The following is a 19,305-nucleotide window of genomic DNA, read 5'->3' as shown; positions in this document are numbered from 1 at the left end:
AATCCACAGGGATGCTCGGGATCTGTCCCATGATGCTATGGAAAGTAAGAGAGCTGCTTGCCGGGGGCTTTGATGGCGAATTTTACATCTTTACTGGCCAGAAGTGAGATAGCAGAAAACCGGAAATTAATATCCCCTTGTAGTTTCCAGGCTTATAGTGATAAGGCTGAAGCAGAAGGCGTTAAAGAAGGAGGAATCCACGGTATGGTGGTAGACTGGACCTCAAATTGGCTTAGCTGTATATGGGTGTTTTCATACTGGAAGATCGTAACAAGTGGTGTACAACAGGGACCCCCATCAGGGAGGAGGCTACATAACATCCACGTCAACAACAGACTCAAAAAAAGTTACTTTCCCAAAGCAGTAAAGCTATTCAACACCTCCACCTATTAATCCATCCCTCCATCGCTATTTTATCATTTTCTGTCAGGGTCACCTTATATACAATCACTCCTGTGCCTAGCATCACTTTATAGAAATACAATCAATGTATATATGCTATCTTATGTATTTATATTTATTGCATTTTTTATAATTGTGCTCTTTATCTTATGGTATTGTTTGTGCTGCATCGGATCCAGATTAATAATTATTTTGTTCTCCTTCACACTTGTGTACTGGAAATTACATTAAACAATCTTGAATCAGTGCTGAGACCTTTGTTGTTTATAATATATATGTACATGAACTGGATGAAAATGTAGGTGTCTGATAAATAAGTTTATAGACATGTATATTGCTGGAGTTATAGAATTAAAGGGACTATTTAAAGATACAGAGGGAGATAGATTATCTAGAAACTGGGTGGAGTGGTAGCACATGGAATTTAATCCTAACAAGAGTGAGGTTAATGGTGTGTGGAAGGTTGACTTCAGTAGGACATACAGAGAAAATGGCAGCAACCTTCAGTGTTAATGTACGGAGAGACCTTAGGGTGCAAGTCCACAGCTGCCTAGAAGTGATGACACAGGTGGATAGGGGAGTGAAAAGTGTGTAAGAGTAAATGTGTAAGAGACATCATGAACAAAATATTGGTTAGACTGCACTTGGAATATTCTGTATAGTTCTGATTGCCACAGTATAGGAAGGATGTGGTAGCAATAAAGTGCAGAAGAGATTCACCAGGATGTTACCTAGAATGGAGGGCTGGGTTTACTGTCACTGGAAAGTACGAGTCTGAGTGTGATGTTTATCTTAGAGGTTTATAAGATTATGAGGGATCATAGATAAGATATAGAATCTTTTCCCACAGGCTAGAACTAGAGGACACAGGTTTAAGGTGAGATTGGAGTAAAGGAGATCTGGGGGTGTGTTAAACACTGAGAGTGGAGGTTATCTGGAATGAGCTGCTAGAAGTGGCTGTAAAGGCAGATGCAACATCAACATTTAAAAGGTATTTAGACAGGTACTTAGATTGGAATGGTGCAGAGCAATAAGAGCCCAATGCCGTAAAATGGGACTTGTGTAGAGAGGGTTTGTTTTATGCTCCATCCACTTGCCCATTCAGGTTCCCAACTCCACTTCCTATGTCTGGAATCTCCACTGGCTAGCCATAGGCACGCATTTCTAATGCTACTGAAATTCAAAGCCACTTACTTGCCCACCCACTCCCTACCTTTGATTCCCTTGTTTCTGATAAAACTATCTCACCATAGTCATTACTAGCTCTGCTCCTCTGGTCTGAGGGATGCAGTCTTGGAAATGGTGGAAAATTGGTTTAGCCATTCAGCTCCCTGCATGTGTGATCCATGGGGATTTACAGTTCTGCTCTCATTTACCAAAACTGTTCTCCAGCCCTGGATCCATTGATAACACTTAGCTTCCTTTTGAAAAAGTAAAAAAACTGCAGATGCTGGAAATATGAAATAAAACATAGAATGTCCTCTCCTGTCAGCCAGACTCAGCATCTCAGCAACATTATCAAAAAACACTTCTTGTTTTCTCACTTATAGTCAGCTGGTTGACCAATTAGTACAAAGCAAATAGAAATTTACTCCATAAAATATTGAAAGGACAGAAATCATTCTGTTGGTTCCCTTTAAAAACTTATATTCCATAATTACTGACTCCATTCCACACCTTGGCAGCTTTCTGAAACTCAAGCAGGCAGTTTCTGACTAATATCCCCACAAAATGAGCTTTAGACCAAGTTGCAACAAACATTAAACAGCCATCTACACTGACCCCATTTTACTCTCCCTATATTCCTGACAACACTCCCCCAGATTCTACCACTCACCTACAGGAGAAATTTATAGCAACTAGTTAACCTACTAACTGGTGTCTTTGCGGCATGGGAAGAAAACAGAACACCTGAAGGAACCCAGGTGGCTACAAAGAGAACATGCAAACTCCATATAGAAAGCAACCAAAGTCAGAGTTGAACCCAAGTTGCTTAGGCTATGAAGCAGCAACTCTGACTAGCTGCCATCCACAAACTGTAGGCTTTAACTATTTCAACATATTTCTGGTTGTCATCACCCATTCACAGCTCCATAAACTTGATCAAAATGCTGGTGGAATGCAGCAGGCCAGGCAACATCTACAGGAAGAAGCACGGTCGATGTTTCGGGCTGATACCCTTCATCAGGACTAACTGAAAGAAAAGATAGTAAGAGATTTGAAAGTAGGAGGGGGAGGGGGAGATCCGAAAGGATGGGAAAAGACAGGAGGGGGTAGGGTGAAGCTAAGAGCTGGAAAGGTGATTGGCAAAAGGGGATACAGAACTGGAGAAGGGAAAGGATCATGGGACAGGAGGCCTAGGGAGAAAGAAAGGGGGAGGGGAACACCAAAGGGAGATGGAGAAGAGGCAAAGAGTGATTGTGAGAGGGGCAGAGAGAGAAAAAAAGGAAGGGGGAATAAAGGGAGGGGTAAGAAGTATTGCCCCTCCTCCCCTTCTTACCCCATCCCTTATTTATTTATTTCCCCCCCCCCCCGTATCAAATTTTGTTTCTTCATGTTCTTATTTAGTGTTTTATTCCATCTAAGGGTGGAGTTCCAAACCCGTTTTATGCCATGACCCTTACCATTAACTGAGGGGTCTGTGGACCCCAGGTTGGGAAACCCTGATTTAAGATGTCATATAAATTAAGTAGTTGTTAAGCACTAAGGATGCTGAGGAAATGGTAGATAGCTTCAAGTTCCTAGGCATAATCATAACTAAGAGCTTGTCCAACCATGTAGAGGCTATGTCCAAGAGAGCACACCAGTGCCTCTACTTCATCAGAAAAATGCTCAAAGTAATATTATTGTCCAAGTACATGTATGTTACCCTATATAACCCTGAGATTCATTTTCTTGGGGGCATAATCAATAAATCCAATATCCTTAATAGAATCAATGAAAGACCGCACCATCTGGGTGTACAACCTGTGTGCACAAGACAAATTGTGCAAATACAAAAAGGAAGATAGATAGGTATTAGATAAATAAATAAATAAGCAAGCAAGCAAGAAATATTGAGAACATGAGATGAAGCGTACTTGAAAGTGAGTCCATAGGTTGTGGAAACATTTCAGTGATGGAGCAAATGAAGCTGAGTGAAGTTATCCCCTTTGGTTCAAGAGCCTGATGGTTGAGCTGTAATAACTTCCTGAATGTGAGTCCTGAGGCTCCCGTACCTGCTTCCAGATAGCAGCAGCGAGAACAGAGCATGAACTGGGTGGTGGGGTCCCTTATGATGGATACTGCTCTCCTGCGACAATGCCATGTGTAGGTTTGCTCAAGCCATGATGGACTGAGCTATATCCATTACTTTTTGTAGGATTTTCCTTCAAGGGCATTGGTGTTTCCATACCAGGCTATGATGCAGCCAGTTAATATAGTCTCCACAACACATCTATAGAAGTCTGGCAAAGTTTTAGATGGCATGCCAAATCTTTACCAGCTGTTAAGGAAATACAGGCACTGTTGTGCTTTCTTTGTAATTGCACTTATTAGCTGAGCCCAGGCCAGTTCCCCTGAAATCACAACACCGAGGAATTTAAAGTTGCTGACCCTCTCCATCTCTGATCCCCCAATGAGGACAGGCTCATGGGCCTCTGATTTCCTCCTCCTGAATTCAAAAATCAGCTCCTTGGTCTTGCTGACATTGAGTAAAAGGTTGTTGTTATGCATCACTCAGACAGATTTTCAATCTCCCTCCTATATACTGATTTGTCACCACCTTTCATCCTGCTTATGACAGTTGTATTGCCAGCAAACTTGAATATGGCATTGAAGTTGTACTTAGCGACACAAACATAAATGTAATGGAAGTAGAGCAGTGGGGCTAAGCACACAGTCTTGTGGTGCACCTATGCTGATGGAGATTGTGGAGGAGATGTTAATGCCAATCTGAACTGACTAAGGTCTGCAAGTAAGGAAATCGAGGATCTAATTCCACAAGGAGGAACTGAGGCCAAGGTCTTGATTAGTTTTGAGGATGATAGTATTGAATGCTAAGATGGAGTTGACAAAGAGCATCTGATATATGCATCTTTGCTATCCAGCTGTTCCAGGGTTAAGTGAAGGAAATGTTATATCCAGATGCATCAGAGCTTGGTAATGGCAACTGCTCTGCCCAACAATTGACAGAGTTGTGGACGTAGCTCAGCACATCATGGGAACTAGTCTCCCCTCCACAGACTGTGTCTACATTTCTCATTGACTTGGGAAAAAAGCAAACATAATTAAAGCCCTCTCCCACCCCATAATTCTCTACTCTCCTTCCTTCTATCGGGCAGAAGATCTAAAAGCTTGATTAAAAAAACACCACCAGGTTCAAGAACAGTTTCTACCCTTTGTTGTAAGACCCTTGTACAATAAAAATGGACTCTTGACCTCACAGTCTACCTCACCATGGCCCTTCTACCTCATCTTCTATCTGCACTGCACTTGTTTTGTAACTGTAACATTGTATTCTGTTACTGCTTTCCCCTTGAACTATCTGATGCATGTATGTTTTTGAAATTATTTGTATGGATGGTATGCAAAATAAAGATTTTTACTGCATCTTGAACACATGATAATAAGAAACTAGCTACCAAGGGTATGAGAAGCAGCCTCTGGTGATGGTAGAACACTTTATCAACTAGAAATGTTTTCTCAGATATTAGGACACTGCAGTCAATTCCTTAGAGAAACTTAAATTCAAACCAGAAATAACTTGTAGAGCAGGGATTGCCAACCTTTTTTATGCCATAGACCCCTACATTAACTGAGAGGTCTGTGGACACCAGGTTGGGAACCCTTGGAAAATCCTGAAGAAGAGTAATGAACTGACCCAGAAATTGCTGGTGATGTTGGCTCTGTGCAGCCACTGATTGCTCTGGGGTTGCTGGAGTTGCATGCTGTCCATTTCCAGGCATATTGTCTCCCACACCATCCAATTTTTGCATAGGTTTAAACCTACAGACAAAACACAAAACTTTAAAAGGAAAGCAATTTAGAAGAATTGGAAATGTTGATAGCAGAATAGGGCCCATGGATTGAGGTCCTACTCCTGTTCTTCTGTTCAATGAAATTACAGCTGATCTGTGAGCAGATTCTATGTACCAGTCTTATTTCCCTCAAGTCCACTGATAAAGATCAGGGATCTGAAAGTAACAATACCCTGGCATCAACTCCCATGATTGCAGAATTTTTCTTAACTTCACTCCTGAAACTTTAAGACCAGGAGAAATTGACTCACACCATCCACATTATCGATTGTACTTAATATCTTAAATAAAACTTAATTCAAATCAACTTATAGTCTTCTAAGTACCAAGGGAAACTGGCTGTGTGTAATCTCTCCTTACAATTTAACCAGAGTAGTTTAGAGTTTAGTTTCAAGCAGCAGTATTTCTACTGATTCCAAAACTTGGATATTTTGATGACTGGGGAATTCATGGAGTCACCTGTGGAGAGCTGATGAGAATTTGGGAAGACAGATGGAAAGATATAGTACATAAATAGTAAAGATTTAGAAGATTATGGGTCAAACATTGGATAATGGAACTAGCACTAATCGGGCATTTTTGTCAGCATGGACTAGATTGGCCAAAGGACCTGCTTTCATTCTCTATGACGCTATGACTAATAATAAAAAGAGCTTAATGCAGGATTAGTATAAATGAGTGGTTATTGGTCAGCATGGACTCAGTAGGTCAAAGAGCTGCATCAGAATCAGAATCGGGTTTATTATCTACGGTAAGTATTGTGAAAAAACAAAAATAATATACAAACCCCATTTCCAGAAAAGTTGGGATATTTTCCAAAATGCAATAAAAACAAAAATCTGTGATACATTAATTCATGTGAACCTTTATTTAACTGATAAGAGTACAAAGAAAAGATTTTCAATAGTTTTACTGACCAACTTAATGGTATTTTGTAAATATACACAAATTTAGAATTTGATGGCTGCAAAACACTCAACAAAAGTTGGGACAGAGTTAAAATAAGATTGAAAAGTGCAAAGAATATTCAAGTAACACCGGTTTGGAAGACTCCACATTAAGCAGGCTAATTGGTAGCAGGTGAGGTGTCATGACTGGGTATAAAAGTAGCGTCCATCAAAGGCTCAGTCTTTGCAAGCAAGAATGGGTCGTGGCTCACCCCTTTGTGCCAAAATTCGTGAGAGAATTGTTAGTCAGTTCAAAAGGAACATTTCCCAACACAAGATTGCAGAGAATTTAGGTCTTTCAACATCTACAGTACATAATATTGTGAAAAGATTCAGAGAATTCAGAGATATCTCAGTGCATAATGTTACGCCTGTGCCCCCTCCTTTTTGAGAATCGCAAGATCGCTATTAATTCAGGTCAGGAGACCCAGGAAATGAGAGAGAGACGTTTGGAATGTTTGGCCCCTCGGCGATACAAAGCTACAGGAAACGGCCATTGTCTCTTGGAGACGGAATTGTGTATTGAATACTGTGCTTCGTGGAAGCCCTTGGACAATGTGGGCTGGTTGGGGGATGGCATCATTCCACCCTGATTGACATCTGAGACCTCGTGAGTGGGGATAAAAGAGGGTCTGTGGGAACAGCCCCTCAGACGCACCAGAAGAAACGCTAGAAATCCTGTAACAGCGAAATAGCGAAAGCTGGTGGAAGTCCACGTGCGTCCTTTTCCATTTGCCTCGGAATTGGTGGGCCTTGCCACGGAAGAACGGCTTTAGCTAACACAAAAGGAGAATTCAGCCCCAGCGACTCCCGAAGGATTGACATCATAAAAGGAATTGGCAAGTTTAAACTCTGTCTCTCTCTCCAACCAAAAGCTGCAGCTTGATTGAACTTGAGTGACTTTTATATTTCCATCGGACAATACATTATCCCCTAGACAACAACAGAGTTATTTCTTATTGATTATTATTATACCCGCGCTTTGAGATTTAGTATTGACGATGTATATTATCTGTATGGTTGCATTGATATTATTTTTGTGTATTTTTATCAATAAATACTGTTAAAAATAGTACCATCAGACTTCAACAGACCTCTCTATCTTTGCTGGTAAGTGACCCAGTTACAGGGTACGTAACAATGAAGGGCAAGGTTGGAAACTACTGTTGAATGCGCGTGATCTTTGAGCCCTCAGGCGGCACTGCCTAAGAAACCGTCATGCTACTGTGACAATTATAGCCACCTGGACTCGGAAGTACTTCGGAAAACCATTGTCACTTAACACAGTCCGTCGCTGCATCCAGAAATGCAACTTGAAACTGTATTATGCAAGGAGGAAGCCATACGTCAACTCTATACAGAAACGCCGGCGAGTTCTCTGGGCCCCGAGCTCATCTCAGATGGACCAAAAGACTGTGGAACCGTATGCTGTGGTCAGATGAGTCCACATTTCAGCTAGTTTTCAGAAAAAATGGGCGTCGAGTTCTCCGTGCAAAAGATGAAAACGACCATCCTGATTGTTATCAGCGAAAGGTGCAAAAACCAGCATCTGTGATGGTATGGGGTGCATCAGTGCCCACGGCATGGGTGAGTTGCATGTATGTGAAGGTACCATTGACTCTGAGGTGTATATTAGGATTTTAGAGAGACATATGTTGCCATCAAGGCGACGTCTCTTCCCGGGACGTCCATGCTTATTTCAGCAGGACAATGCCAGGCCACATTCTGCATGGGCTACAACAACGTGGCTTTGTAGACACAGAGTGCGTGTGCTTGACTGGCCTGCTGCCAGTCCAAATGTGTGGCACATCATGAAGAGGAGAATCAGACAACGGAGACCACGGACTGTTGAGCAGCTGAAGTCTTATATCAAGCAAGAATGGACAAAATTTCCAATTGCAAATCTACTACAATTAGTATCCTCAGTTCCAAAACAATTAAGAAGTGTTATTAAAAGGAAAGTGTTATTAAAAGGAAAGATGAAAAAGGCTTGAGGGGCCGATTGGCCTACTCCTGCTCCTATCTCTTATGTTAACACAATGGTAAACATGCCTCTGTCCCAACTTTTGTTGAGTGTATTGCAGCCATCAAATTCTAAATTTGTGTATATTTACAAAATACATTTAAGTTGGTCAGTAAAAGTATTGAAAATCTTTTCTTTGTACTTTTGTCAGTTAAATAAAGGTTCACGTGAATTAACATATCACAGATTTTTGTTTTTATTGCATTTTGGAAAATATCCCAACTTTTCTGGAAATGGGGTTTGTAAATTTAAAAAGTGAGATAGTGTTCATGGATTTGATGTCCATTTAAGAATCAGATGGCAGCGGGGAAGAAGCTGTTCCTGAATCGCTGACTGTGTGCCTTCAAGCTTCTGTACCTCCTACCTGATGGTAACAGTGAGAAAACAGCACGCCCTGGGTGCTAGAGGTCCTTAATAATGGACGCTGCCTTTCTGAAACATCACTCCTTGAAGACGTCCAGGGTGCTTCGTAGGCTAGCACCCAAGATGGAGCTGACTAAATTTACAACCCTCTGCAGCTTCTTTTGGTCCTGAGCAGTAGCGCCCCTCCCCCCCCCCCATACCAGACAGTGATGCAGCCTGTCAGAATGCTCTCCATGGTACATCTATAGAAGTTTTTTAGTGTATTTGTTGACATACCAAATCCCTTCAAACTCCTAATGAAGTATAGTCGCTGTCTTGCCTTCTTTATAACTGCATCGATATACTGGGACCAGGTTAGGTCCTCAGAGATCTTGACACCCAGGAACTTGAAACTGCTCACTCTCTCTACTTCTGATGTCTCTATGAGGATTGGTTTGTGTTCCTTTGTCTCACCCTTCCTGAAATCCACAGTCAGCTCTTTTGTCTTACAGACATTGAGTGCAAGGTTGTTGCTGCAACACCACTTCACTAGTTGGTATATCTCGCTCCTGTATGCCCTCTCATCTCCATCTGAGATTATACCAACAATGGTTATATCAGCAGCAAATTTATAGATGGTATTTGAGTTATGCCTAGCCACACAGTCATGGGTATAGAGAGAGTATAGCAGTGAGCACACACTCCTGACGCGCACCAGTGTTGATCGTCAGTGAGGAGGAGATGTTATCATCAATCCACACAGATTGTTGTCTTCTGGTTAGGAAGCTGAGGATCCAACTGCAGAGGGAAGTACAGAGGCCAAGGTTCTGTAACTTCTCAATCAGGATTGTGGGAATGATGGTATTAAACGCTGAGCTATAGTCGATGAACAGCATCCTGACATAAGTATTTGTATTGTCCAGGTGGTCTAAGGCCGTGTGAAGAGCCATTGAGATTGCATTTGTCTTTGACCTATTGTGACGATAGTCAAATTGCAATGGGTCCAGGTCCTTGTTGAGGCAGGAATTCAGTCTAGTCATGACCAACCTCTCAAAACATTTCATCACTGTCAATGTGAGTGTTTCTGGGCAATAGTTATTAAGGCAGTTCACATTATTCTTCTTAGGCACTGGTATAATTGTTACCTTTTTGAAGCAAATGGGAACTTCCACCCGTAGCAGTGAGAGGTTGAAAATAAGTTACAAAATCTTGAGCTACATCTCTATGTAACTCAAGATATTGATGGCCTGAAGAACTCGGTACAGTGAGGAAGAAAGGTTCTGGTGTAGCACATTATTTCAAATAGATAGAGACCCTGCAGGATGTCAAAATCTGTAAAATATCATGACACAGGATGTTGCAGAATACAATAGGTGAAGGAAGAGTATTCAGCAGGAGAAGCTCAAGCTGTGAGTTTTGGAGTCTGAGAAATTATTGACGTCAGAGTGGCCTATTCACAAAGGTAAACGTTTTGTGGGAGCTAGTCATTCATTCAAGAAAGGCAGCAGCGATAACCCAAGTAATTGCAGGTCAGTGAGTTTAGCATTAGTGGTAAATAAGTTGTTGGAAAACTCTAAGGGACAGGATTGATCTAGACTGAGGTTAGAGCCAAGACCCTGCTAGATCAATTTTACTAATTTTTTCAGAGAGGTAACAAAGCATATTATGAAGGTAACACTGCTGAAGTAATCTACATAGCCTTCAGAAATACCTTTGACAAGGTGCCACGTGGAAAATTGGCTCAGAAAGTAAGAACCCATCAGATCTAGAGCAAGTTGGCAAATTTGCTCTAAAAGGTGAATATGGTGATTTGTTTCTAATGACTAGAAGTCTGTAACCATGGTGTACCATACAGATTGATGCTGGGATCCTTGGTGATGATGATTGTCCGTCATATCCAACAACAACAGGAAACCTGTGTGGAAGAGTTTGTTAAACGAAAAAGATATTGCACTGTGGCAGTTCCACTCTCTCGACATCAAAAGTCCGAGTTCAGTGGTATGAACAAGAATCACAAACTGGGGTCTTCCTTGTTTGCAGTGGATGATCATGATGACTTGCAATGTGCCTGTGCCTTGCTCTCCATAGAGTGCTGCAGTGCCACCTTCCTGGTCGTTGGATCTCACTATAGATCCCATCCACCAAGTTCGCCAATTAATTTTGCATGATAGGATAGGCATGTCCCTACTTCACCAGGGTTTGAGGATGCTGGCTACCCTCACCTGGATTAGCCTACCTGTTGAAATGCTGTACCAGGATTTGGCCGCTGTCGCATGCAAACAGCTACTTGGAGCTACAGATGAGAGTTGAATATTTGGTGGGGACCAAAGGTATTTAGCTGCCCTGGAATAGACACAACAAGCCCCTTCACCAGGGAGGGTGTTAGCCCTCCTTGGACACCTTACTATTTGTTAAGCATATTAATAACTTGGATGTGAAGTTGGAGATATGATTGACAAAAAATTGCTATTGTTGTTGACAGTAAGGAAGGCTATCAAGCTGTTGGATAATATTGTTCAAATGGTGAGATGGATATAGTAACGGCAAATGGAATTTAATCCAAAGGAATGAGAGGTGATGCATTTTGGGAGGATTAATAAGGCTAGAATATACACAGTGATGGTTACCTCAGGGAGAAGTGAACAACAACGGGACCTTGATGTAAACACCACTGCAGGTGGATAAGAACGTAAGAGCAGGGAACAACACACACAAAATACTGGTGGAACACAGCAAGCCAGGCAGCATCTATAGGGAGAAGCGCTGTCGACGTTTCGGGCTGAGACCCTTCGTCAGGACCCTCCTGACGAAGGGTCTTGGCCCGAAACGTCGTCAGCGCTTCTCCCTATAGATGCTGCCTGGCCTGCTGTGTTCCACCAGCATTTTGTGTGTGTTGTTTGAATTTCCAGCATCTGCAGATTTCCTTGTAAGAGCAGGGAGCTAATTTTATACAATACTGCTTCAGCCACAGCAGTGGTATTTGCTGGCATCTCCTTTGCTTTTACACCAAACTCTTCTGACCAGAATTCTCCTTATTTCTCTATTTAGGAAGCACACTGTTCAAAATCACCGGTACGATCCCTATGGTAATACCTTTGATTTCCATACATTATGTTTTCATAAATGGCTTCTGACAGAAAGTTTAGTCTGTTTACTTCTTGTATGATTGAACTGCTATAAAATGTCAATATAATTTCAAATCCAAAATGCAAGGATTTATTCAGTCAGTTCAGATTAGTATAATTGAAAACTATTATCAAAAGGACCAACTTTATTAAGCATTGTGATTGATTCAACAGTTAATCATCAATAACTTTCAACCCTGAAACCTCCCAACTTATCTTTTATCTGGAAATTTGGATGAGACATTAATGAAGGTGCTGCCATACACGGAGCTCCTGCATTTGAGAAAGGTGACATGTGGTGAGGGGGTTCCTGGATTGCATCTTGACTTGGAGATTGAATCCCTAGCTAAAGTGGATCCTGGGTTTGGCTGAGTATTTCATGCTTCAGGAATGTTCAGTTTTAACTCTTAGTGAACAATAGAGGAATTCTATTCCGCAGTTAGGCTGCAGAAGGACTAAGACAGATTAGGAGAATGGGTAAAAAAGTGGAAAATGAAATACTAAGTTCAAAAATATATGGTCATGCACTTTGGTGGTAGAAATAAATGTGCAGACTATTTTCTAAACGGGGAGAAAATCCAAAACTCTGAGATGCAAAGGGAGTCCTTGTGCAGAACACCCTAAAGGTTAACTTGCAGGCTGTGTCAATGGTGAGGAAGGCAAATGCAATATTAGCATTCATTTCAAGAGGTCTAGAATACAAGAGCAGGGATGTGATGCTGAGCCTTTATAAGGCACTGGTGAGGCCTCACCTTGAGCATTGTGAACAGTTTTGAGCTCCTTAACTAAGAAAAGATGTGCTGGCATTGGAGAGCGTTCAGAGGAGGTTCCCAACGATGATTCCAGGAATGAAAGGGTTATCATACAAGGAACGTTTGAAAGCTCTAAGAATGTACTCGCTGGAATTTAGAAGGATGAGGGGGGATCTCATTGAAACCTTTTGAATGTTGAAAGGCTTAGACAGAGTAGATGTGGAAAGGATGTTTGCCATGGTGGGAGAGTTTAGGACAAGAGGGCACAGCATCAGGATAAAAGGGCGTCCATTGAAAACAGGGATGTAGAGAAATTTCTTTAGACAAAGAGTGGTGAATTTGTGGAACTTGTTACCACAGGCAGCTGTGGAGGCTAGGTTGTTGGGTGTATTTAAGGCAGAACTTGATAGGTTCTTGATTAGACATGGCATCAAAGGTTATGGGAATAAGGCCAGGGATTGGGGTTTAGGAGGAGTACAAAGGATCAGCCACGATTGAATAGCAGAGCACTCTCAATGGGCCAAATGGCCTAATTCTGCTCCTACATCTTGTGGTCTTATATCTGCCAGGGTTGAGCACTATGATCCCTACATCTCAGGGGCTTCTGAGTGAGAAATGAGAGTCTGGCGCCATACCTTTGCTTCTGATGTACTGGTTGCTGTCGCATCGCCATGTACTGCATGTCCTCCTGTAAACGGTTTAAAGGTGAATCTGGCTTTAGACGTATCCCATAGTAGTGATACTTGGAATTTCCCCTGCAACAGAGAAAAGTGATCTCTGAAGATAGCTGAATAAAAAGTAACTACTGCCAACAAAAACAGAAGTTATTATTATACTGACTACTCCTAATTAATAGAAAAACAGCAAGGAAGGTTCAGTTTTTGTCTTTGATATGGATTTCTATTGTCATTGCAAAAAAATTAATTGGTTTAGATCAAGACAGAAATCAAAGCATTAAGTTTCATCAAATCTACTCGAACACTCCCAATTATTGACACATTCACAAATTTTAACCAGACACTTTACAAGCCTTCTCTGCAGTGCTATAATTATATTTTAAGTCTTTAAATAAAACAATGAATTATTTCAGCTTTGAAGTCTGAGATTCAGTGTCCAAGAGTTTGAATAGTAGTAGGAACTAAAAGTAGTATGTCTTGCAATAAATGTAACTAACAGCCATTTATTAACAAGGAAAATACTTAAAACAAATCTTATCTTAGCAACACTGCCTTAAGAAAGTTTCACTGTAGGCTGAGGTACAAGAAGAGCAAAATGCTGACTTGGATTTATCAATGTGCAATTTGTTCTGACCTTGTTCCCAATCTTCTGGTCCTTAGCCCCATGAAGACAGAACGAATCAGTTTGCCAAAGGAAGCTGCATTGACAGGATCGAGCTTCTGTTCTTGACAATGCCGCAGGTAATGGTTGTAGAGGGAGCTCCGGGGGAGGCTAACTCCTTCAGCAGTCTCATAATTATCGAGAAGCCACTGAAGCTGTGTTGAACAAAAAGGATATGTCACTCATCCGTGTTGTAAAATTAGCCTTAACCAAGTTTCAGCTAACTAAAGTAACATTTGTGAACGCAAAGGGAAGAATTACATGATAACACTGACGGTATTGACTGGACCTGCATTAGCATGCATATTCTGTAAAGCCCACTCTTAGCAAGCTTTAAATTACATTAGAATTGTGAAATGAAGTACACACTCAGATGTTTTCATATTGCATGGGAAAATTAAGATGCTTGACTGCAAGCACTCCGAACTGTCAAGACCCCCCAAGGGACTCCATGATGTTTAAACGAGGGCTGACCTATGATGAGAGTCACAGCAAAAACCCAGTATAGTAACATTTGTCTTTTAGGATTTATCTACCTGAGACTCCACTCAAATAAAAAGCTTCAAAGATTCTCTACTTTCTTGTGAAGAAATTTCTTGTCTTAATTCGGAATTGATGACTTCTTATCTTCAGACCTTAACCCCTATTTCTGATATGCTGGCTGTGGAAAGCATTATTCCTGCCTTCATTTTGTCAGGCCAGAGAAGAATTTTGTATGTGATCAGCAAAATCACTACCCATTCTTCTAGGCACAAGCCACTTGATCACTCTTCAGATGAAAATGCACCATCTCAACAATCAATCAGCCCAAAATGTTGACTGTACTTTTTTCCCATAGGTGCTGCCTGGCCTGCTGAGTTCCTCCAGCATTTTGTGTCTGGTGCTCAGATTTCCAGCATCTGCAGGAAACAAGATGCTCTTGTTTGTAGATCAATCTATTGAACCTTCATTTTATACTTTCCATTGTAATACAGGTCCACAATCCCTTATCCAGAATTCTGAAATCCAAAAAGCTCCGAAAACCAAAGTTTCTTTTGCCAACAGCTGACGTCACTCAGGTGTAACGTGGCAGCACTAGCAGAGGCTGCCAGACATCAGTTGTGGCTCAGCGCTCGTACTGGTTACAAGTGCATTTGCTGTTCACTGATATTTTGTGTTCACTGTTGACTTTGTGTTTAATTTCACTGTGAAAATGTCAAAAAGAGCTGCAGATACCCCTATGGGTAACAATGAGAAAAAAAGAAGGAAACATCTATCATTATCAATAACACAGAAAGTGGAGTTATTGCAGAAGCTTGATCGTGGTGTTTCTGTGTGACGTCTTACTGAAGAATATGGTGTCAGAACTACCACTGTATATGATTTAAAGAAACAGAAAGACAAGTTACTGAAGATTTATAGTGGCAGTGACGTTCTACATTTATTCCAATAAGTCATTTACCATGTGTTTGATTCAGTTCATTTGAAGCTGTATATTTTTATGTTTTATTGAATGTTTTTGTTAGAAATAAAAAAATTTCTTGTCATAATTCCCTAAACAATATAGTATAACAACTACCGTAGATTCCGGATTTTAAGCCGCTACTTTTTTCCCACATTTTGAACAGCTTTGAACTCTGCGGCCTTTAATCCAGAGCGGCTAATACATGATTTTTTTCATGCCGCCAAAAACATTTTGCCTCGTAACAGTAGACCAATAAAATTGATGAGTAGTTCACAGAGGTCCAATGAAATTGTACGATAAATCAAGCGCACTTTCACAATTAAATTATTGTAAATCAGTCATTTGTACTCACCCTCATCAACATGGAAAACACTCGAAGAAAAGCATTGTGCTGCCTTTATGGCAGTTATTTAGTTTATAATATTTTCGCTTAGTAATTCATTTGTTAGTTAAAGTTAGAAGTGTTTTAACTATATTTGTTTTCTGTACTACATCGCGGGATGCTATGACGTCACACCCGGTTTCGCCGCGTCTTGTGGGAAAAATGCCGTTTGCGATAAACGGGACGGCGGGGGGCGAGCGGCGGAGCGAAAACGCTGCTTTTAAGTTAAAGGCGATCAATAACTTTTCCTGGTAGGCTGCAGTATATATATTTTTTACCAGTCGTTAGGAGATATTGGAATGTTGTTCAGTAAAAAAGTATACGCAACGTATATTTAAAAGTAGCCGCGTTACAGGCACGGTTCGAAAAAAAGCATTTGCAATATGTATTTGTTTATGTTACCATATGGATTTAATTAAAAGTTAAAAAATCCTCACGTGTAATATCTTTCTGTGTAAATATCTCATATTACAACGTGGGACACCTGCGGCCGAAAATCCGGTGCGGCCTGTACAAGTAAAAAATTGATTTTCTTTCTAAAATTAGAGCCAGCGGCTTTTAATCAGGTGCGCTCTGTAGTCCGGAATCTACGGTACTTACATAGCATTTACATTATATTAGTTATTATAAGTAATCTAGAGATGATTTAAAGTATACGGGAGGATGTGCATAGGTCTAGAGCTCTACCGTGTCCTAAAGTCCACCCGCACTGAGACAGGTTAAATAAAGGACTTGAGCATACGTGTTTTTTGGTATCCGCAGGGCTCTCGGAACCAATAAGGAGGGATTCTGAAATCCGAAAAATTCTGAATTCCGAAATGCAACTGGCTCCAAGGATGTCGGATAAGGGATTGCTGACCTGTATTATCAAGATCAGAACATATGTATTTATGCAGTCAATGGCCTTTATTATTAAACTCAAATCTTCCTGGAATAAAAGCTAAAATTCTACTTACCTTCATAACTGATTGCTAAAGCTCCATGATAATTTTCAATGAATGGACCATCCAAATACCTCTCAGTTCCATCTAGTTATAAAATACTCTACTTTCTTTTTCTGCCAAAGTGAATGACCATACATTTTTCATCATTATATTCTCCATCAGCTGTGCCCTTGCCTATTTACTTAACCTATCGACTTTTTCCTGAAACCTTGTGACAGTGATCTGCCATGTAAATTTGTATCATTAGCAAACTTTGCATTTGTTCTTATCATCACTGATATAGAAAATGAAACATAGGTGATAAGCAGAATGAAGAGGACCAGAATAATAATTTCCTGGAGGGTTTATAGGAAAACACCTGTTGATAGAGATACTTACATGGCTATTCAGCAGAGTGCTTTTATGAGCTGTGATTCCTTCTGATTTCTGGAGGTTCTCAATTGCCATTTCAATCTATTGATGCAAATAGAGTCATAGAGTCACAGAAAAGAACAGCACAGAAACAGGTCATTTAGGCCATCTAGTCTGTGCCAAGCCATTTAAACTGACCTGACCCAGACCATAGCCCTACCATCCATATACCTATCCAAACTTCTCTTAAACATTGAAATCAAGCTTGTGTGCACCACTTGCACCGGCAGCTCATTCCACACTCACAAATTTCTGACTGAAGAAGTTTCCCTTATGTTTCCCTTGAATGTTTCACCTTTCGCCCTTAACCCTTACCCTATCTATACCCCTAGATAGCCTTTACCCTATCTATTACCCTAGATAGCCTTTACCCTATCTATACCCCTCATAATTTTGTATACCAATTATCAAATTTATCTTCAATCTTCTACATTCCAAGTTCTAACCTATTAAATCTTTCCTTATAACTTAGGTCCTCCAGTCCTTGCAATATTATTGTAAATCTCTTCTGCATTCTTTCAACCTTATTTACATCTTTCCTGTAGGTAGGTGATCAAAAGTGCACATAATACTCCAAATTCGACCTCACCAATATCTTGTACAATTTCAACATAACATCCCATCTCCTGTACTCAATACTTTGATTTACGAAGGTCAATGTGCCAAAAGCTTTCTTTCTGACCTTACCTACCTGTGATGTCACTTTCAATGAATTCTGGGCCTGTACTCCCAGATCCCTTTGTCCTACTGCACTCTTCAATGTCCTACTTTTCACTGTATAAGACCTAGCCTGGTTGGTCCTACTGAAGTAAAACACCTCGCACTTGTCTGCATTAAATTCGATCTGCCATTTTTCAGCCCAATTTTCTAGCTGGTCAGACCCTGCTGTAAGCCTTGATAGTCTTCCTCACTGTCCACTTCACCACCAATCTTGCTGTCATCTGCAAATTTGTTGATCAAGTTAACCACATTATCATCCTTATTGCTAATATAGATAACAAACAAAAGGACCCAGCACCGATTCCTGTGGCACATCTCCAGTCACAGGCCTCAAGTCAGAGAGACAACCATCTACTACCATAAACAAGAGAAAATCTGCAGATGCTGGATATACAAGTAACACACACAAAATGCTGGAAGAACTCAGTAGGCTAGGCAGTATTGATGGAAAAGAGTACAGTTGGTGTTTCGGACCAAGACCCTTCAGCAGGACCTATTGAAGGGTCTCGACCTGAAACACCAACCATACTCTTTTTCATAGATTCTGCCTGGTCTGCTGAGTTCCTCCAGCATTTTGTATGTGTTACATCTACTACCACTCTCTGCTTCTCCCACAAAGCCAGAGTCTGAGCCAATTTACTAACTCGTCTTGAATGCTGAGCAACTGAATCTCTTCACCAACCTCCCATGCGGGACCTTGTCAAAGGCCTTGCTGAAGTTAACATCCACTGCCTTTTCTTCATCAACTTTCCTGGCAACTTCTCCTGGTTAGATATGACCTACTACACACAAAGTCATGCTGACTATCCTTAATCAGTCCATATCTATCCAAATATTCATATATACGGTCCCTTAGAATACCTTCCAATCACTTTCCCACTACTGATGTCAGGCTCAGGAAACACTGTGTCCATCTCCTGAGTAAATGCAGATGCAAAAAATGCACTTACGATTTCCCCCATCTCGTTCAGCTCCATGGATGAATTACCATTCTGATCTCTGAGGACCATTTTTGTCCTTTACAATCTTTTTGCTCTCAACATATCTGTAGAATCCCTTTGGATTCTCCTTCACCTTGTCTGCTAAGGCAGCTTCATGTCTTCTTTAAGCCTTCCTGATTTCCTTCTTGTGTTCTCTTGCACTTAAACGCCATAAGCACCTCATTTGTTCCCACCTGCCTATATCTGCACTGCATCTATTTTCTTTTCTTAACCAGGGCTTCAATATCTCTTGAAAACCAATGCTCCCTACACCTGTTACCTTTACCTTTTATTTTGAAAGACACATACAAGCTTTATATTCTCAATATTTCACTTTTGAAGGTCTCCCACTTACCAAGTACACCTTTGCTAGAAAACACCCTATCCCAATCCACAGTTGCCAGATCCTTTCCGATACCATCAAAATTGGCCTTTCTCCAGTTTAGAATCTCAACCTGCACACCTGACCTATCTTTT

At 40.9% G+C, this 19,305-nt stretch overlaps 1 protein-coding gene across 4 annotated transcripts in view; it reads right to left on the bottom strand.

The window, feature by feature from the left end:
- The window catches only part of rfx2 (regulatory factor X, 2 (influences HLA class II expression)), a 221,080-nt gene that overhangs the window by 72,178 nt on the left and 129,597 nt on the right, over positions 1–19,305 (bottom strand). For all 4 annotated transcript variants that reach the window (XM_073068886.1, XM_073068890.1, XM_073068887.1 and 1 more), the window contains 4 exons: positions 17,096–17,170; positions 13,921–14,102; positions 13,245–13,364; positions 5,264–5,388 (listed from right to left, as the gene is read on the bottom strand). In XM_073068886.1, coding sequence (XP_072924987.1) covers positions 5,264–5,388; positions 13,245–13,364; positions 13,921–14,102; positions 17,096–17,170 — 502 coding nt within the window. The remainder of the gene's footprint in view (positions 1–5,263; positions 5,389–13,244; positions 13,365–13,920; positions 14,103–17,095; positions 17,171–19,305) is intronic.

The sequence above is a fragment of the Hemitrygon akajei genome, chromosome 16 (assembly GCF_048418815.1).
Source record: "Hemitrygon akajei chromosome 16, sHemAka1.3, whole genome shotgun sequence".
NCBI classification, from domain to species: domain Eukaryota; kingdom Metazoa; phylum Chordata; class Chondrichthyes; order Myliobatiformes; family Dasyatidae; genus Hemitrygon; species Hemitrygon akajei.
This window is presented reverse-complemented; position numbering and strand designations above follow the sequence as displayed.